The sequence below is a fragment of the Oryctolagus cuniculus genome, chromosome 2, assembly GCF_051225735.1.
Source record: "Oryctolagus cuniculus isolate XC-2025 breed Fujian yellow rabbit chromosome 2, ASM5122573v1, whole genome shotgun sequence".
NCBI lineage: Eukaryota > Metazoa > Chordata > Mammalia > Lagomorpha > Leporidae > Oryctolagus > Oryctolagus cuniculus.
The window spans coordinates 178,998,725-179,019,654 of NC_142868.1; the positions used below are offsets into that span (position 1 = coordinate 178,998,725).

The following is a 20,930-nucleotide window of genomic DNA, read 5'->3' on the forward strand; positions in this document are numbered from 1 at the left end:
CATTTGCGGGCATCCCATATGGGTGCCGGTTTAAGTTCCAGCCGCTCCACTTCCGATTCAGCTCTCTGCTGTGGCCTGGGAAAACAGTAGAAGATGGCCCAAGTCCTTGGGCCCCTGCACCCACATGGGAGACCTGGAAGAAGCTCCTGGCTTCGGATCAGTGCAGCTCCAGCACTGCAGCCAACTGAGGAATGAATCAGTGGATGTTAGACTTCTCTCTCTCTCTCTCTGCCTTTCCTTTTCTGTGTAACTTTCAAATAAATAAATAAATAATTTTTAATGAAAAAATTTAATTGTAATTTACAATGGCCAAGATATGGGATCAATCTAAGAGCCCACAAGAAATGAACAGACACAGAAAATATACTTGTACACAATGGAATACTATTGAGCCATAAAAAATGAAATTCTGTCATTATGCAGCAATATGATGAACCTGGAAGGCATTATATCAAGGGAAATAAGCCAAGCACAGAGCATAGAAAGACAAATACCACAAGATCTCTCACACCTGGAATCTAAGAGACAGTCTCACAGAAGTAAAGAGCAGAACAGTGGTTCCCAGAAAGGGGACTGGTCAGTGGCTACAAAGTTGCAGTGAGCAAGCAGGCGCAAGTTCTAGCACTCCACTGCACAGCAGGGAGGCTGCAGTTAACAACTCCACATTTCCCAACAGCTGGAAGAGAGCCCTGAGTGTCCTTACCACGAAGCAAAGAAAAATGCTGAAAAATGCTATCTGTTGACAGATACACTAACACCCTGATTACTACACAGTTTACAGGTGCTGAAGCTTCACACTGTACCCCATAAATATGTACAATTATGATGAGCCAATTTAAAAAAGGGCTTTTAAAATCCTAAAATTTAAGTGTATATCACAGAATTTGCTGTACAAAAACCCAACTGTAGAGAACTGATCTGTGAATAAAGCAAGGCTAACAAACCGCACCCCACCAGCCCGCAGGTAAGTAAGCCAAATCAGACGTCCTTCCTGTGGTGACAGCGGGAACCCTTGTGCCCTGGTGAAGCCCCCTGTATGGGTCATCCTAACATATGAAAAACAATTTACTTCAAAAAAAAAAAAAAAAAAAAAAGGCAGACACACACACAAAGCAAAGAGATGAAGGAGTAGAGTCTGGCCTAAGCTAAATAAAGTTGGCAGTTTATTTTTAAAGCCACATAACCCCTTATTGGAGAACAATTTTCCTGAACAGCTATGTTGTCGCCAACCCCAAAAACGTAAGTTATTTAAAACTCACTAAAGCAGCAGCATCTTTCTGTAAGGATAAAACAGCTCGAATCCTGAGGAGTGGGGGCTGCTGGAAGACGAAGAGAGCACTCTGCAGACACAGGCAGTAAGCACACGGGGGCTGGGGAGCCGAGGAAAAGTGGGATTTAAGAGATTCCACTTCCAGAGATCCCAGGGCCTACCATTGTAAGGACCGATTGGTCCTAGAAGAGCGAGGACTGCTCAGACAGCCAAGAGAGGACGCATCACTGGGGCTCAGCAACATGCGAAACCCAACGGAAGTCATCACGGCAAGTCCCAGCTCAGTGCACTCAGCGTCGCGTCATCCAGCTGCTACAATGGCCTAAACAGCGCCCTCTGCAGGTAATAAGAGCTCCATCTGCTCAACAGTGAGTACAGTGGCCAACTGTTTGACAGAAGTGCCACTTTAGAAGTTGGGGATCCACAAGGAGTGTACAAGAAGGTCATGGAAAATGCGTATGATGAAAGTCTACACACAGACCTGAAAAATTCCACTTCAGCACCAGTTTTCAGAGCTGCTCTCCTATGTGTGGAGGCAGCGACCACAGCCAGCTGCGCAAACCCCCAGCACGCAGGTGAGGATCTCCCAAGTCCTCTTCAGTCAGAATCCACACCCGTGCAAAGCAGCTGCATTACCTCATTCCCCGTTAACTTCCTCTTGCTCTCCTTGCCCTCCGCTGGTGGAGGAGCAGGCTTGATGGCCGCATGATGCCCTGGAAGCCCGGGCACCAGAACTTTCGCTTCTGCATTCATCACTGGGGTCCGCACCTGTCACGTGGGAATGGCAGAAGGTGGAAAAGGAAATTACACCTTAGTCCTCAGGAATTCTTAATGGGAAACGAACAACTCTGAGAAGGCCTTCTTTTTGGAAAAGTCAGTATCATTAACTTATTTTGCTTGATAGGAGCAAAAAATAAATTTTAATTGAATATTGGCAAATAAATTGTTATATGATAATCTGAAAAATCAGGGCTTTAGAGACTGCAATACTACCTAAAAATACAAACTCCAGATTACACAAGGGCACATGGTTTCAGAACATGGTAAAGGAAACTGAACTTTGCCCGAAATGCTCAGACAGCCAAGAGAAAGGTGTCATCTCTGAAACTCAGCCAGAAGCGAAACCATATGGATGTCATCATAGCATATCCTGGCTTCCTCTTCCAATGAAACTGCCAAACACACAGCTCCTGCATGCAAACATCACATTCCATTCAAAAGAGAGCACCACAGAGACGCTCCTACGTAAGGTATCAACTCCAGTCTCGTAGAGCGTCCCCTCCAAGTACTGGTAATATCATTTGTTGACCATCTGAGGATGCCATTTATTCTTGTACACTTCCTTGTCTGGGGGGTTAGGCTGGTCGTCAGGGAAGACCTAAATCTAAGGTCTTCAGCTGCTAATCGCCCATCCACTCACTGATTCAACAGACCAAGAGTACAGACATGAAGCTCCATCACCTTGACAACTAAGACCAGAATCTCACAATGTCAGGACAAGATCATAAAGAGGAGGTTAAAGAATAAAAGTGTAAGTGAAGTACTATGTAACAATTCAATTCATGCCAACCTTTTTTTCTTCATTTCAAACATGCAATATACTTACCTTTGTTATAGCCGTTTCTACTTTTGGGGCCCAGCAGTTTGAAATATCTCTTACTAAACACATATGAGTTTCTTTGGAATTTAAAGCCTGGGAATATATTTTTAAAAGAGAAAAAAAGAGAAAGCGTCAAAGTCAATGGGAATTAGAATAAAATGAACAATGACTGAGCTTTTTGATACAAGGATCACACTCTGACTGGTGGCCACTGAGGAAAATGAAGACACTGGGTACATTGGGGGCTTTCCTCAGTTATGAACTGCTTAAAATTTTCAGTTATAGTCTTAAATGGTCAAGTGATTTTTTTTTAAACATAAGAAGTTCTAAATAAATTGTATTAGTTCATCATCCTTATAAAGAGTAATGCAGGGGCTGGTGCTGTGGCGCAGCAGGTTAAAGCGCCAGCCTGCAGAGCCGGCATCCCATATGGGCACCGGTTCAAGTCCCACCTGCTCCACTTCCAGTCCAGCTCAATGCTAATGTGTCTGGGAAAGCAGCAGAAGACAGCCCCAAATGCTTGGGTCTCTGCACCCACTGGCTTCAGATCAGCTCAGTCCCAGCCACTGTGGCCATTTGAGGAGTGAACCAGCAGATGGAAGACCTCTCTCTCCCCATCACTCGTCTCTACCTCTCTCTGTAACTCTTTCAAATATAATAAATCTTTAAAAAAAAAAAAAAAAAACCTCAGCGAAAAAAAAAAAGCAATGCAAAAAAAAAGCAATGCATACTGAAAATTAACAATCCTACACTAAACTTTCCCACAGTTACCCAGGCCACAGCAAGTCAAAAGCAGTACTGCTGAGGGACAAACTGCTTGGAGGTGGCTCTGGAGGTCCTGACACACTAAACTGGGGGACTAAGGTCGGGGATACAGTCCACGTGCAGTCAATTCCCACATATCAATAAAGGTTTAAGGTTATCTGCTGTTATACATGCCAATGGACTCAGTCAACAAAGCAAACAGGTAACAGCAGCTGCATCCAGAGGGGACACATGTATGGCAAGGATGCATGTTTCCAACATCACACTTTTCCTTTTTAATTAAATAACATGCAGGTATTAAAAGCTTTTTTTAAAAAATAAAGTCACCTAGAGCTTGCTTGAGCATGTAATATTCTTGTCATGGTCTCATATTCCTAAGTAAAAGTACTCGAATTTAATTGCATACTTAAGATAAATCACCTGTTGGACATGCTCACTGCAAGTCTTCCAAGAAACTTCTACAGTAAAAGCTGTTAAATCACTGTACTGCCTGCTACATTTTCACAGAAAACTCAACAGTTGCTATCACTAAGGGCTCTTACTACAAAGATTCAGCCTTTGTGTAACTGGGCTAATCCAATCTAAGATGATTAAGTGTTAACTGCACACCAGCTTCTCGGGGGGTAATGGGCAACTAGGGCACAGTACGTGCATGTGTGTAAGTTGAGCTATTACTTATCTATAACTCTTCATATCAACATATTAAAATAACACTTTGGAATATGAAAGGTCCTTGAATTAAAGAATACATTATTTTTAATGTATTAAAATAAAATACACTGTATTACAGTGAGAGGCCATTGCATGGTTCTTAAAATGATCCTTTTCCATGGCCATGTTGATGCTGTGGGGTTTACTCCAGAGTAGCATCTACGTACCACTCGCTCAATAGCAGGCTGAAACCAATTGCCATATACAAGCAACAATGACATTTTGTCTGAGCAAAAACCAGCTGCAAGAATAGGAATGGGTTTTGGTGTTGACTTCTTGCCTTTCCCAGGTGATGCTATCTGAATTGTGCAGTTGGAACTCAAAGGCTTCTTGCAGTATCTAGGAATGGGGGAAAAATAAGATTAGAGAATTTGAAAGAACACCTCTTTCTAAACCTCTAAGGTCACAAAACACAACTGTCCTCCCGGGGCCACACTACCACCAGCAGTGACCAGAGTCCGTAGAGCACAAGTGCTCCTCTCAAGATACTACCAAACCCCATCTATACCCCAAACCTCACCACGATCAGCCTTGAGGCCCACCTGCCTCAGTGCAGCATTCTGTCACCCCAAGGAGACCCAAAATCCCAAACGATCTCTCACAGCCCTGCGCTTCACACCATAGGGTTCCGAGCATGTCCTACCTCAGCCAGCCCCGGCTTCCCCACTGCCTAGGCCCCAAAGCTTCACCATCAAGCCCTAACACAACTGCAATGGCGATGCCTTGCACAAGTCTGCTCTACTCTGCCTCAGCCCTGCAGCCCTCCCAAGAGAGGTTCTTTCTTCTCTCACACTTTGTTCCAGGGGCCCCCAACGTGATTAAAGTACACTTCTTGCTCTTCACTGATACAAACCATCATCTTTGCATCTTTCATCCCTAAAAACCCTTGAATTGTCCCCAGTTACCAGCTACTGCTCCTTCCTACCACTACCAAACCATATCTGACTGACTCTCACATTTCTTAAAAACACCAGTGGCTCACTATTCCTCCAAGTCCTTTCTAAGTGGTTTCAAGACGCAACATTAAGGTTGATGATCTTTCTGATGGAATATTCTGTTCTCAGTCCCTTCCTCCAATAATCATGCCCATCATGGTGTCCATTTACAAACTTCTCACACCCTAGACATTGAGAACCATTTATTCCCTAAGTACACACCCTACATCTTATCAACTTTAAGCATCCCACCATCTCTATCATTACAACTCCTAGTACCCTGACTCCACAAGTATCTCCAAACCCAGGATCTAGGTCCCTGTTTTGGCCTTTACCCATCTGCAGTCTATTGTCAGCATATCAAAAGGAATGAGTATCTTAAAATTAGAGTCAGAATGCATCAGTCCTCAGCTTAAAATCCTTCAGTAACTGATGGGACCCAAGGAGAAGTGTCCAAGTCCTCACCAGGGCCCTTCAGGGTCTCAATATTCCAGGTATACCTATCTATCTAAATACATTGAAACGCTAAAAATTATCTCTAGGAATTCAATGGAGCAACACTCAAAATTTATAATCAATTGTCTATACATTCTGAACATTTTTAAAGTAACAGAATGGGGGCCAGCATAGTGTGCAGCAGGTTAAGCCACCACCTGCCATGCAGGCATCCCATCTGGAGAGCTGGTGCAAGTAACAGCTGCTCCACTTCCAAGCCAGTTCCCTGCTAATGCACCTGGGAAAGCAGCAGAAGATGGCCCAACTACTTGGGCACCTGCCATTCATGTAGGTCACCTGGGTGGGCTTCTGGGCTCCTGGCTTAGGCCTGGCCCAGCCCTAGTCATTGCAGCCATTTAAGGAGTAAATCAGCAGATGGAAGATCTCTCTCTCTCTCTCAAGTAGTCTTTTTTTTTTTTTTTTTTTTTTTTTTTTTTGACAGGCAGAGTGGACAGTGAGAGAGACAGAGAGAAAGAGAAAGGTCTTCCTTTGCCGTTGGTTCACCCTCCAATGGCTGCCAAGGCTGGCGCACCGCGCTGATCTGATGGCAGGAGCCAGGTACTTATCCTGGTCTCCCATGGGGTGCAGGGCCCAAGCACTTGGCCCATCCTCCACTGCACTCCCTGGCCACAGCAGAGAGCTGGCCTGGAAGAGGGGCAACCAGGACAGAATCCGGTGCCCCGACCAGGACTAGAACCCGGTGTGCCGGCGCCACAAGGCGGAGGATTAGCCTAGTGAGCCGCGGCACCGGCCCTCAAGTAGTCTTTTCAAATAAAGTAAATCTTTAAAAATAAAATAAAGTAACAGAATAGGTGCTTGGTCTAACAGTTCAGGCATTCCTTGGGGTGTCCACATTACATATCAGAGCTATAAAGTCCAAGTTCTGCTTCCACTTCTAATCCAGCTTCCTGCTAATGCAAACTCAGGGAGGCAGAAGTGATGGCTCAAGTACCTGGGTCCCTTCTACCCACGTGGGAGACCTGGATTGAGTTCCTGGACTTCAGCCCAGGCCAGACCCAGCTGTTATGCGCATTTGAGGGAGTGAACCAGCAGACAAATCTGTCTCTGTCACTGTCTCTCCACCTTTCAAATAAAATGAAAATTTTTTTAAATAATAAAAATAAGTAAATCTTGCTTTCATAATTAGTTTATATTTAAATAATTCTTATGCTAGTGTTTTAAAAGGATACCAACTGCCAATGAAAGATTAAAATTTCCTTAAACTTTAACATAATTAAGCACACACAATGAGCCTCAGACCATGTTTACGGTGTGTGATGAGGTTTGATAAACATTCTGTAAAGGGCTAGGTAGTATTTCAGGGATTTCTGGCCAAATGTGTTCTCTTACTGGATTTGGCCTAAAGATCACATTTTGCTAAACCCCGGCATATGACTACAACAAAATCGTCCAACATTCTCCCCCCTCTGTCCATCAAAACAACAGCATTGTCATGCTTTAGTCACTCATGTACAGGTAAGCAAGAGGAAGTAAAGCACTAAATCTTGCCAAACAAGACACTTTCTTTGAAAATTCATAATTATAACTAGCAACATTTGCTAAGCATACATCATAACAAGTCATTTCCCATACACAAATAAACTAATGATCCATGACTCCAAAAACTTAAGTTCTTATTGGGAATGCATGTACTCATATGGATAGATAAAGAATAAGGAATGATTCTGAAACAATCGACCTGAATAATAATACAGGCAAAGAATAATGAGGTAGAAATATGAAAAAGTAATGAGAGGGAAAGAAAAATTCCTGACTTGAAAAAGCTTCTTACTTACCCATTTAATATGTGTTCAAAAAGATGGACTTGGCCATCTCTGCAAACAACAGCCAGCTTGACAGGCTGAAAGAAGAAACACGACTGATTAGTATGTAAGTAGCATAATTCAGCACCCTAGTCTAACTTGGGAAAACTTCTCCCTGGCCCCCTGCTGAACAACCAGAGAAAAAGTTAAAACAGCAAGGCAGCATTTAAAACAATTACCTCTGTCAAAATAATTAGTGATCTTGTTGTCGAGATTCTAAGTGAATGCTTGAGACAAGAAGGTAATACAGGCAAAGAAGACAGTCTCAAAGCTGGATGAGCAAAGGTACTGCCCAGTATAGAGGCTCTGGATGTCAGAGCAGTCAGGGCTGCTGAAGATGCCAATAAGCATAGGTGGCTAGAAAGGGGTGGGGGTGCAGTTCCAAGTCCTCCTCACCTCTCTTCCTGCTGTCTATCTTCAATTCTAGTTGCTTCTCTGGCTGGATGTTCCCATCCATCATACTCTTGAAAAAATTATTTATTTGAAAGGCAGAGTTAGAGAAGCAGAGAGAGAGCAAGTGAGCGACCGAGAGAGGTCTTCCATCCCCTAGTTCACTTCCCAATTGGCCGCAACAGCCAGAGCTGCACCAATCTGAAGCCAGAAGCCTCTTCCAGGTCTCCCATGCAGATGCAGGCACCCATGGACCTGAACTATTTTCTACTGCTTTCCCAGGCTGTAGCAGAGAGCTGGATTGGAAGTGGAGCAGCAAGGACTCGAACCGCCGCCCATATGGAATGTCGGCACTGCAGGCGGAGGCTTTACCGATTACACTACAGAGCCGGCCCCCATCACACTTATTATTTGCCTCCTACCCCAAGGATCTATGCAGCAACTTTTTAAAATTTCTGACGCTTTCTTAAAGAAAGTTTAACTGAATAGTTAGCAGTTCCAAAAAAGTTACTATCTTTATTCTAAGTTATAATTCTAATGGGAGAATTTAAGGAGTAGCCAATACATTGAAGAAAATGAACCATGTAAAATGTTCAAGAATGACTTGGGGGACCAGCGCTGTGCCGTAGAGGGTAAAGCCACTGCCTGCAGTGCCAGCATGCCATATGGGTTCCAGTTTGATATCCGGCTGCTCCATTTCTGATGCAGCTCTCTGCTGTGGCCTGGGATAGCAGTGGAGGATGGCCCACATCCTTGGGCCCCTGCGCCCACGTGGGAGACCTGGAAGAAGCACCTGGCTCTTGGCTTCGGATTGGCGCAGCTCCGGCTGTTGCAGCCATCTGGGGAGTGAACCAGTGGATGAAAGACCTCTCTCTCTCTCTCTCTGCCTCTGCATTTCAAATAAATAAATCTTTAAAAAAAAAAAAAAAAAAGTCACCAAGGCAGAGACCATTTCTGCCCAAATTTTATAGCTCTTTTCTACAATTCTGACAGCAGCCAAACTTAACTTTAAACCATCTAGAGATAGGCATATATTTTAAGAAAACATGAGAATATTCTCCATTCCAGAATCAAGGGTTTGTTTTGGAATTTTATTGTTTTTAAAACAGATTTTTAATTATTTGGAAGGCAGAACAACAGAGAAAGATGGAGTCACAGAGAGACCTTCCATCCACTGGTTTACTTCCCAATGGTTGCAATGGCAGGGGCTGGGCCAGGCTGAATCCAGGAACCTGGATGCCCATCCGGGTCTCCTACATGGGTAGCAGGGTTCCAAGCACTTGGGCCATCTTGTGCTGCTTTCCTAGGCACATTAGCTGGGAACTGCATGGAAAGCAGAGAAGCCAGAATGCGAACTGGCGCTCTGATATTGGATGTTGATGTCACAAGTAGTAGCTTAACCTGCTGTGCTACAACACAGGCCCTGGAATTTTACTTTGTAAATTACTGTAACTATAATTTTATACCAAGTATAAATAAAAACTTGGTTTCCCAAGCTATCACTTACTTTAATATCTTTAAAATATCTTAAAAAGAAACAGAAGTTCCACTCCCTCCTTTATTATACGATTGATCTTTTTTTAAAAAAAAAGATTTATTTAGGAGTTGGCAATGTGGCATGGTAGGCTAAGCCTCCCTCTGCGGTGCCAGCATCCCATATGGGCACCAGTTCCAGTACCAGTTGCTCCTCTTCCGATCCAGCTCTCTGCTGATGCCCTGGGGAAGCAGTGGAAGATGGTGCAAGTACACAAGTTCTTGCACCCACTTGGGAGACCGGGAGACTTGGGAAACCTGGCTTCGGATCTGCTCCAGCTATTGCAGCCATTTGGGGAGTGAACCACCGGATGGAAGGACTCCCTCTCGGTCTCTCCCTTTCTCTGTAACGGCCTCTCAAATAAATAAATCTTTTTTAAAAACTATTTATGTGAAAAAGTCACACAGATTATGAGATATCTTCCATCTGCTGGTTCACTCCCCAGATGCTGGCAACAGCCAAGGCTGGGCAAGGCCAGGGCCAGGAGCCAAGAGTTTCATCCAAGTCTCCCACGTGAATGGAAATGGCCCAATCACTTGGGCCATCTTCTGCTGCTTTTCCCAGGCCATTAGCAGGGAGCTGGATTGGAAGTAGAGCAGCCAGGACTCAAACTGGCACCCACACGGGATGCCAACGTCATGGGTGGCAGCTTAACCCACTATGAGACAGCACCAGCCCCATTATTTATCATTTTAAATATGCCAAAATTAGTCCAAGATAAAAGAAATTAAGCCTAAAACTGTATCTAAAAGTAGTAAAAGAATTCAACCAGAAAAGGCAAAACCAGGGGCCAGTGCTGTGGTGCAGGAGGTTAAGCCGCAGCCTGAGACACCCACTGTCTCTAAGTACCAGTTTGAGTTGCTGCCACCACTTGGAAGACCCAGATGGAGTTCCAGGCTCCTGGCTTCAACCTGACCCAGCCATCCTCTCACTCTGTCACTTTGCCTTTCAAAAAATAAATTTTTTAAAAAGTAAACAGGGCATGCATGGTGACATGGTAGGTTAAGCTGCCACCTGCTACATCAGCATCGCAAATGGGTGCCTTACTAATGTGTCTGGGAAGGCAACAGCAAATGGCCCAAGTGCTTGTGCCCCTGCCTCCCATGTGGGAGACCCAGAAGAAGCTCCTGGCTCTGGCCTGGTCCAGCCCTGGCCATTGTAAACATTTCGGGAGTGAACCAGTGGATGGAAGATCTATCTCTCTACCTCTCCCTCCCTCTAACTCGGCCTTCCAAATAAATCAGTAACTTAATCTAGCCATTGCGGTTGGCTGGGGAGTGAACCTTCTCTCTCTGTGCCTCTCCTTTTCTCTCTGTGTAACTCTAACTTTCAAATAAATAAATATCTTAAAAATTTAAAAAAAAAACTTAAAAAATAGGATTCCCACTCTAGTTTTCTAAAATTACATAAACTAACTTGTGAGTCTCATTACTACACATTCCTGATTTGGATACATGAACAGACAAAAGCCCTTACAGGGAATCATCAATCTGATCAGCAGTGGCTGCACACTGTACTTCTTATAAGAAAGTCAAATTTGTTAGTAGTAGAATCAATATTTAAAGCAGAATCTTAGCATTTAAAAACACTTTTCAAAAATATTACATTGATTAAAACTTCCAAATTGTCTTGAAACCCTAGTTCGAAATTTATGCACATATGTGCCACAAAGCACAATTTTTGATGGGGCAGGTGTTTGGTGTAGTTTTAAGACACCGCTGGGCCAACGCCACGGCTCAATAGGCTAATCCGCCTGTGGCACCTGCACACCGGGTTCTAGTCCCGGTCGCCCCTCTTCCAATCCAGCTCTCTGCTGTGGTCCGGGAGGGCAGTGGAGGTTGGCCCAAGTGCTTGGGCCCTGCACCCACATGGGAGACCAGGAGAAGCACCTCGCTCCTGGCTTCAGATCAGCGCGGTGTACCGACCACAGTGGCCATTAGAGGGTGAACCAACAGTAAAGGAAGATCTCTCTCTGTCTCTCTCTCTCTCTCTCACGGTCCACTCTGTCAAACAAACAAACAAACAAAAAAGACACCCCGGAGACACCTATATCCCACATGGGAATCGGGATTCAATTTCCAGTTCTGTTCCTAATTCCAGCTTCTTGCTAAAGCACACATGGGGAAACAGTGGGTGATTACTCAGACAGTCGGATCCTTGCTCCCAACACTGGAGACCCGGACTGCCTCCAGCTCCTAGCTTCAACCTGGTCCAACTCCAGGTGCTGTGAGCATTTAGGGAGTGAAACAAAGAATGACAGATACTCTGTAAATCTGTCTATATGTCTGTCTTTCAAATAAATCATATTGTTTAATGCTGCTCCTTAAAACACACACACACAAAAACTAGATTGAATTGAAAGTGATAACCTTAGTTACTTTTCATTAAAAAAGCAAGATTCTATCCAAATTTAAATCCTACAAAGCTCTAATCAAATGGACACATGAATATTAAGTACTTCGTTCACTGATAAACTCATCAAATCCCTAATTTTTAATATGAAAGATTCTAAAGTACAAAAAATTAGCAAACAAGATAGTATCACTCTTTAACAGAATAATCTTTATTAGGACAAATAAAAGAAATATTGTATAGAAAAAAAAAAAAAGAAAGAAAAGAAAACCACTGGCCAGAGGAATTGTATCTATGAGGATACTTCAAAAAAGTTCATGGAAGGCTAGTGCTGTGGCTTAGCACGTTAAGCCTTCAATGCCCATATCCCCATATGGGTACCAGTCAAGTTGCAACTGCTCCACTTCCAATCCAGCTCCCCGATACTGAGCCTTGGAAAGCAGCAGCAGATGGTCCAGGTGTTTGGGCCCCTGCACCTACATGGGAGACCTGGAGGAAGCTCCTGGGTCCTGGCTTTGGTCAGGCCTAGACCTGGCATTGTGGCCATTTGAGAAGTAAACCAGTCAGTGAACAGAAGATCTCTCTGTTTCTTCCTCTAATAATTCTGCCTTTCAAACAAATAATAAATATTTTTTTAAAATAAATAAATAAAAAAGGTAAGTTGGGGAAGGAATTTGGTAAAATAGTTAATTTGCTGCTTGGTGGTATACCAAGTATACCATAGTATAGTATACCATAGTAGAGTGCCTGAGTTAAGTCCTGGCTCTCCATTCCAGCTTCTTGCTACTGTGCAGACTGGGAGGTAACAGGTAATGGCTCAAGTAGTTGGGTCACTGCCACCCACGTGGAAGCCCCCAACTGACTACTCACATATTGCCTTTGGCACAGCCCAGCCCTGACTATCTTTGAGCATTCCGGGAGTGAACCAGTGGATGGGAGACTTCTGTATCTTCGTCTTTCTTTCAAATAAATAAGTAAAATTCACACACAAAAAAGAGAGACCAAGTTTATTTTGGTGCAAAAAATACTGAAATACATGATAACTTTTTCATTAATAAGTATGTTTCTGAAGACCCCTCATTTAAATCCATTTCAAAAACTTTCATACCAAAATAAAAATGTTTTAATTTCACTTTTCCACAAACTTTTCAAAGTATCCTCATGATTATTCTTAACAAAATTCACCTCCAGAATGTACTGCTGCCTTTGTATGTAAAATATTCCTTCCCCTCTTAAGAGTTCAGCCTAGTGACTTACTAGTTACTTAGAAAGCCTTAAAAATTGTTACATTTCATTGTTACTCCCTCCTGTCTCCTCCTTCCCAGGTCATTAAATCATCAAAACATACACTAATTTGAAAAATAACTGAAATGCAAAAGCAAATTTTCAAGAACAGAGTCATTACCTCTTCTTTGTTTTCTGACAAGGTCAAGTCAATATAGACAGGCTCGTCTGTAACTGTGAAAGACATAACTGCGTTCTTTTCTTTGTTTTCTGACCGGACCTGCCTAGAAATGAAACCAGCGATTAGAAAAAAGGATAGTTTAAAAAATAAATAAATAAATAAAAGCACCTAAAGGAAGAATCACAGAACGAACAGCTCTTTCATCTTTTGAAAGCTAAATAAGGTAACTACAGATCAAAGCAAGGGAAGCGTTCAGGCCACTGCCATTTAACATGTTGCCTGGCAAAAGAAAAAGCATTAATATATTAATGGCATATTTGAACAATAAGGAACATTCTTACCCTTTTCATTGATCTATTTGTCTATCTGATGCCAATACCATATTTTCTTGATTGCCAACCTTGACAGTATAGTCTTGAGATCAGACATATTTGTTAGTCCTCTTTTTTTTTTTTTTTCTAAGTCATTTTGGTCATTCTATGTCATTTTCCATTTTAATTTTTCAGTTTGTCAATCTTAAAAAAGCCTACTGGGATTCTGAATTAGTCTGTTTTTAAGCTATAGGGCAAACTGGGGGAGAATTAACATTGTAAGAATGCTGAAAAAATAGTGTTTGTGGATACCTTATCTGTAAATTTGCCTAGTTTTTAAAGTTTATTTTTAACTCCCAAACCACTGTACATGCTCAGTCATGTACAGACCAGTGAAAACCTACGCCATGGTGCTTTACAATTCTGTACACATTGATGGTGACTTTAAAACGGCTTCAAGCACTGTTATGAAGTGATTAATGTCGCTAAGCACAAGAAAGCTGTAATGTGCTTCACATGCTTTATAGCAAAAATATGTGTCAGATAAGCTTCAGTTACCGTGCTGAGTTCAGAATTAGTGATTATATACATATTAATAAGGTATCTAACAGAAACACCAATAAGGTTATATAATGATATATTCCCTACACTTCCTCCAAGTAGTAACAGTTCAGTATTCACTAAATCAGTGTTCACAGGTATTTTACAGAAGAGTAACTATGAATAAAAACTGATTGTACATGTATAATTGTGTAACTGATTGTATATGTATAACATATAATTATATATGTATAACTGATTGAACATGTATATTATGTATATACATATACATATGCAAAACCAAATCCATTGAGATGGTCTTTTCAACAATGGTATTGGAATCACTGAAATCATAATGCAAAAACATGAATCTCAACATCACTAGTCATTAGGGAAATGCAATTTAACAGTGATCTGCTACCACCAACCTATTGGAATGGCTAAAATTAAATCTTGTACCAAGTGTTGTGAGGATATGAAGGAATCTGCACTCTAATACACTACTGGTAAGACTGTAACATGGTAAAATACTTTCTTCTCTCCATTATTCTGCTTTTCTAATAATCTTTGAAAAGCAATAATAACAAAAACCTGGCATTTTTTAAAAGATTTATTTATTATATGTTAGAGGCAGAGTTACAGAGAGAGAGAGAGAGAGAGAGAGAGAGAGAAAGGTCTTCCATCACTGATTCACTAATGGCCACAACAACCGGAGCTGAGCCCATCTGAAGCCAGGAGTTTCTACCAGGTCTCCCACATGGGTGCAGGGGCCCAAGGACTTGGGTCATCTTCTACTGCTTTCCCAGGCCATAGCAGAGAGCTGGATCAGAAGTGGAGCAGTTTTAAGCTTATTCCTCTATTACCAAGAAGAGTGAAGACACACTTTCAAGATGTTAACAGAAGTCAATTTTTGTTTCAAAGTTAACCTGGGATACATCTTCGAAAGCCAAGCTCCACAATGAAATAAATTAAACTCAACAAAACTACCACACAAAAGAGTAGGTATTCTCAGACACAGTCAAGGAATGTTGCATCCTGAATGAACCATCAATAAACAGACCTCACTACATTAACACAGCAGTGCCATCCACTTCAATGAAACCAAAGGTCTCCCCGCAAAAAATTTGTTTTAGAAATTATTTTTAAATTGCTCAGCCACAAAATATTAAGTCCCGTGCACCTCTAAACAGAGAGGCACTTCCAACTGTGTAAGCTTGTAAGTCCCTCATTGTCAGTCCATGTAATTCATACAATCAAGCAGGTCTCCCACTCATCATTTATATAATTTGCTATGACAAAGTCTTATCTTCCAAACCCAAAAGAACTACGTACCAGACATTAAGTAACCGGTCATGCACTGCTCCAGATAAGAAATAAAGACCTGTAATTCCATCAAAGGGCTGGCTCTCATTAGGAGGTCTGATAGTGGTGAACTTAAGTGACGACACTGGCGTCGCATGTCCTGTGAAGTGCTGGAGAAAGGGAAGTCTCATTACGGAGAGAATGAGTTCAAAATGGCACAAATATTAAGAATCCCCATGCATCACAATGTGCATATCTGAAAGCCAGGCTCCATGATGACGTAAATTAAATTTAACTCTAAGTAGCTGGGATTAGTTGCACTATAATCGTCTCGCTTCTTGTAACATTCACCTGAAAATTAAGATGTTCTCATAACACAACCACTATTTCTTCCATTTTTGAATTAAAGATCCATTTAATTCTATCCATTTTGGAAGGGGTGCTTAGGTGCTCAGACACAGCCAAGGAATTGTAGGTCTTCATTTTGCTCTCAGTGAGTCGAAACCACAATTTTAAGGCATCATCACAGCACCAAACGTTCAGTAACCCCTGGGCGTACCAGTTTTTTCCTCCTCAAAAAACATACTAAATCTCCCAGTAAAATATTCTAAGTGGACTAAATGCTGACTGCAAGCGAGCAAGTTACCACAATCAGCACGTAACAGAATAAGATTCCTACTACACATTCTATTTATTCTTTTCTCCAAGACATTTGAAGTAGACATCTCTAACCTTTTACATCAACACATCAGATTTGGAGTCTAACTTTTGTTTATTAATTCTACTATTCAGTGTGCTTGACAACAAAGTCTGTATTCTTTAAAGTAGCACTGTATGGCTCAAATGTGTTGTTCTCCAAGCTTCCTCAATACAACTGTTAGGCTTACAAATAGTTTGATTCACTTACTCTGTAAACTTCTTTGGTCTCCAAAACCCAGAGTTTGATTGTTCGACCAGCAGAAAGCAACATCTTTCCATCTGGGCTGATACATAGGGAACTGACGCTGCTATTGTCACCTTTCCATTTGCTGTAATGTGAACAAAAGCAAAACAACTCAACAAATGGGGAAACCTTTAGTCAGATCAGAAAATAAACAACAAAAAGTACCATCCAAGCTCCTATGTCAATTGCACTCCCTAAAAAGGTTGTGTCTGACCTTGAACTTACTATTAAAGTAAGTCAATCCTGGGGGCCAGTGTTGTGGCACAGCAGGTAAAGCTGCCACCCGCAGTGCTGGCATCCCATATGGGCGCCAGTTCATGTCCTAGCTGCCCCACTTCCCATCCAGATCCTTGCTAACGTGCTTCAGAAAGCAGCAGAAGATGACCCACATGCTTGGGCCCCTGCACCCACTTGGCAGACCTGGATGAAGCTCCTCGCTTCTGACTTCATCCTGGAGAGTGAACCAACAGATGCAAGATTTCTGTCTCTTCCTCTCTTCATAATTGACTTTTTTTTTTTTTTAATTTTTTTTGACAGGCAGAGTTAGACAGTGAGAGAGACAGAGAGAAAGGTCTTCCTTCCGTTGGTACACTCCCCAAATGGCTGCTACAGCTGGCGCACTGCGCTGATCCGAAGCCAGGAGCGAGGTGCTTCTCCTGGTCTCCCATGCAGGTGCAGGGCCCAAGCACTTGGGCCATCCTCCACTGCCTTCCCGGGCCACAGCAGAGTGCTGGACTGGAAGAGGAACAACTGGGACAGAATCCAGCACCCCGTAATTCTGACTTTCTAATAAATAAATCTTTAAAATTAAAATTAAATAAAAAATAAAGCCTCCCCAACAGAATCCTCTCAACATATCATGGCAGACACAGGATAGAGTCATAAGAATGTCAACCCTTAAGTTGTGCATCTTGTGACCTGTATCTGGGCTGGGTCAACGCCCAAGAACGGTTCACAATAGCTGGACCTCCACAAGCCCATCCTACCCCTTCACGGTTCTTAGCAATATGTATGATTTCTCAAGCTACATCCCAAAACGGTATTTATATTCCAAATTCACAATGACGAACTCCCATCTGATAGCTAAAATAAATCAGGTATAAATGATTCCTTTCTAATACTTCAAATATCATTATAATTATCAGTATTTGTAGTTTGCTGTACACTTGAATGCTGCTACAGGCAATAGACAACTTGGCTATTCACATATAAAACGAAGGAATCTTACTACCAAACTAAATTCTAAAACAGAAAACATTACTTTCTGCCAGTCTCATTGAAGTACGGCAAATTAGGCACTGGGATAAACAAAATTAGGTCTCTATGCTGCAATATATATACACACAAATTATGATTAAAAAGTATTAAGATAAAGTATGAGAATGTTTTTATAATTCCAGGGTTAGGAAAAGCCTTCCAAAGCAATTGTAAACAAGAAATCACAAAGGAAAAACCAACCTGATTTAGTCACATGAAACTTTAACATTATAAAATAAATCATAAAACTAATGTAAAACTTAGGGGAAAAATGCTACAGACAAAGGATTAAAGTACTCAGAATAGCTTCTTCAGATCAATAAGAAAAATAACTCAAAAATTGAAAAGGGATGTAGCAGACAATTCACAGGAGACATATACCTTGTGGATAAACCTGAAACACTGGACACACAATCAGTCATGGAATTTCAGAAACCACAAGAGAACTTTCCCTTTACCCTCACCAGCTTCTAAAAGTTTTGCCCATCTTTTATCCATTCCCATAGTGTCAACACTTGTTTATATTCACTATTCAACATGTATTCATTAAGTTGACACATATAAAGAAGACGTGATTGCCACCTTGCCTTGAGGAGCTGACAAGCATTGTGAATTGAATTCCCTGCTCAGCCAAGAAAATGCCAGCACAGGCTAATACCACCACCACTGTACCCTCCCCAGTCTCTACCTCCTTAAGAGCTTCGCAACTCAAAATGCAATCCTCTCACACCAACACCTCCTGGGAACCTGCTAGACTTACAGACTCCTAAGTCCCAATTTTGCTAGCCCTGCTAAATCAGATCATATGTACAGGTAATGCACAGTTGACCCTTGAACAAGGTAGAGGGTATGGCACTGGCCCCCATGAAGTGAAAAGTCTGCCTATAGCTGTTGAGTCACTGAAAAGAACAAGAGGTAGCTATGAAATTATGGCAGTAGCACAGTATTACAACAGTGAAATTCTATGCAATCATGAATGAATCCTGCATCTCTGTGTCTGTTTACATTTCTCAATTGCAAATGGTGCCAGGTGTGATCCCAAAGACTTTGTCTGAGTTCTGATAAATTTTAACCTTTTTGTAATAGATTTGTACATATTTTATGGTAGTGAATGATAGACTATTATCTATATATATTTTATATATTAATGACATACCTAACTTTGTGTTAATTTCTTCTATATTTTTAAGCTACATAGTTCACCTGCAAGTCTTTTCTAAATTATTGCAAATCTCCCCGCCAAAAGCAAAGCCCATGTATAGGTGGACCTGTGCTTTTCAAACCTCTGTTATTCAAGGGTCAACCGTCTATGAGCATGCAAGTTTAAAATGCACTAGATTAGAAGATCCTTCTCTAGGAAGTGCAACGGGTTCCAGCAGTAATCCACAGGTACTGACGTCAGAAAGCTGCCCAGTCACCACATGTGAAGTCCTACAACTGAAGAGCCACACACCACTGCACAGCCTTCCACCCAGCTTTGCAATAGGGAGCATGGATCTCGGGTAATTTTGAAAGTGTGTTCAACATGAAAGAGTAAATTAAACAAATTAAAACACATCTTCAACAGAATGGATGTAAGGAGCAAAAATTTTAAATCCTCTATGTAGTTATCTCAAGAGAGTCAGAAAGAAGCATGATGCAATAAAAAGCAAACAAAACCAAAAATAGCCCCTTAAGGTCGAAAGTATATTAAGAGGGGCCGGCACTGTGGTAAAGCAGGTAAAGCCACCGCCTGAGGTGCCGGCATCCCATATGGGATGCTCCACTTCAAATCCAGTTCTCTGCTATGGCCGGAGAAAGCAGAAGATGGCCCAAGTGTTTGGGCCCCTGCACCTGCATGGCAGACCCAGAAGAAGCTCCTGGCTCCTGGCTTCGGATCGGCACAGCTCTAGCGGTTGCAGCCATCTGGGGAGTGAACCAGCAGATGGAAGACCTATCTACCTATTTCCCTCTGCCTCTCTGCAAATCTGCCTTTCAAACAAATAAATAAATCTTTCTTTAAAAACAAAAAAAAAAAAAACAAAAAACAAAAACAAAACTCCTGGGAAATGGAATTAAAAGATTCATTTAAAAAAACACAGAATACTAAGAAAATTTTAAGCGTTCAATAGGAGTTTTAGAAAAAGAAACTGGAGGGGCCGGCACCGTGGCGCAGCAGGTTCACGCCCTGGCCTGGAGGGCCGGCATCCCATGTGGGCGCCAGTTCGAGTCCCAGCTGCTCCTCTTCCAGTCCAGCCCTCCGCTGTGGCCCGGGAAGTGCTTGGGCCCTGCACCTGCATGGGAGACCAGGAGAAGCACCTCGCTCCTAGCTTCGGATCAGCGCAGTGCGCCAGCTGTAGCAGCCATTTGGGGAGTGACCCAGCGGACGGAGAACCTCTCCCTCTCTCTCTCTCTCTCTCTCTGTGTGTGTGTGTGTGTAACTCTGACTTTCAACTAAATAAATATTTAAAAAAAAAAAAAAAAAAAAGAAAGAAACTGGAGAGGCCAGTGCTGTGGTGTAGGCTACCCAATATGGGCACCGGTCGGAGTCCCAGTCATTCCACTTCCAATCCAGCTCCCTGCTGGTGTGCTTGGGAAAGCAGCAGAGGATGGTCCAACTGCTTGGTACCCTGCACCTACATGGGAGACCCAGAAAGAGATCCTGGCTCATGGCTTTGACCTGACCCAGCCCTGGCCACTGTGGCCATTTGGACAGTGAACCAGCAGATGGAAGACTGATTTCTCTCCTATCTCTGCCTTTTAAATAAATAAATAAATCTTAAAAAATAAAATAAAATAAAATAAAATAAAAGCTGGGGGAAAAAACGGTAACAAAAGATAGGTACAAAGCAAAAAATAAAGAGAAAAATAGTCAAGAAATTTCAAGGACCAGTCCAGGAAATGCAACACCTGGGTAATAGCAGATAGTACCAGAGAAATATTAGAAAAAGCAGAAATGAAATAACCCAACAGTACCCTCCCCAGAAAAAAACTGTAGCACATGAAGTCCCAGGATAAACGGTGCCATCAAGTACCAGTATAACTTCTGCTTTCTTTATTTTTGTTTATTTGGCGCTGCGGCTCACTTGGCTAATCCTCCGCCTGCGGCGCTGGCACCCCGGGTTCTTGTCCCAGTCCGGGCGCCAGATTTTGTCCCGGTTGCTCCTCTTCCAGTCCAGCTCTCTGCTGTGGCCCGGGAAGGCAGTGGAGGATGACCCAGGTCCTTGGGCCCTGCACCCGCATGGGAGACCAGGAGGAAGAACCAGGCTCCTGGCTTCGGATCAGCGCAGCGCGCCAGCCACAACCCACCAGCCATAA

At 42.4% G+C, this 20,930-nt stretch overlaps 1 protein-coding gene and 3 non-coding genes across 5 annotated transcripts in view; all 4 read right to left on the minus strand.

Annotated features, from left to right (window-relative positions):
• Positions 1 to 20,930, minus strand: part of WDR43 (WD repeat domain 43) — a 55,354-nt gene that overhangs the window by 18,863 nt on the left and 15,561 nt on the right. For both annotated transcript variants that reach the window (XR_016229516.1, XM_002709939.6), the window contains exons 4-10: positions 16,341 to 16,461; positions 15,464 to 15,603; positions 13,281 to 13,383; positions 7,573 to 7,637; positions 4,514 to 4,685; positions 2,877 to 2,963; positions 1,907 to 2,038 (exon numbers count right to left, since the gene is read on the minus strand). Coding sequence is in view for 1 of the 2 variants with exons in the window: in XM_002709939.6 (XP_002709985.2) it covers positions 1,907 to 2,038; positions 2,877 to 2,963; positions 4,514 to 4,685; positions 7,573 to 7,637; positions 13,281 to 13,383; positions 15,464 to 15,603; positions 16,341 to 16,461 (820 nt within the window). In the remaining variant the exon portion in view is untranslated. The remainder of the gene's footprint in view (positions 1 to 1,906; positions 2,039 to 2,876; positions 2,964 to 4,513; positions 4,686 to 7,572; positions 7,638 to 13,280; positions 13,384 to 15,463; positions 15,604 to 16,340; positions 16,462 to 20,930) is intronic.
• On the minus strand, positions 1,468 to 1,543 carry LOC127490450 (small nucleolar RNA SNORD53/SNORD92). The gene has a single exon (XR_007918399.1). It is a non-coding gene; the product is annotated as a small nucleolar RNA SNORD53/SNORD92 (small nucleolar RNA).
• Positions 2,340 to 2,417, minus strand: LOC127490449 (small nucleolar RNA SNORD53/SNORD92). The gene has a single exon (XR_007918398.1). It is a non-coding gene; the product is annotated as a small nucleolar RNA SNORD53/SNORD92 (small nucleolar RNA).
• LOC127490451 (small nucleolar RNA SNORD53/SNORD92) lies at positions 15,881 to 15,965 on the minus strand. The gene has a single exon (XR_007918400.1). It is a non-coding gene; the product is annotated as a small nucleolar RNA SNORD53/SNORD92 (small nucleolar RNA).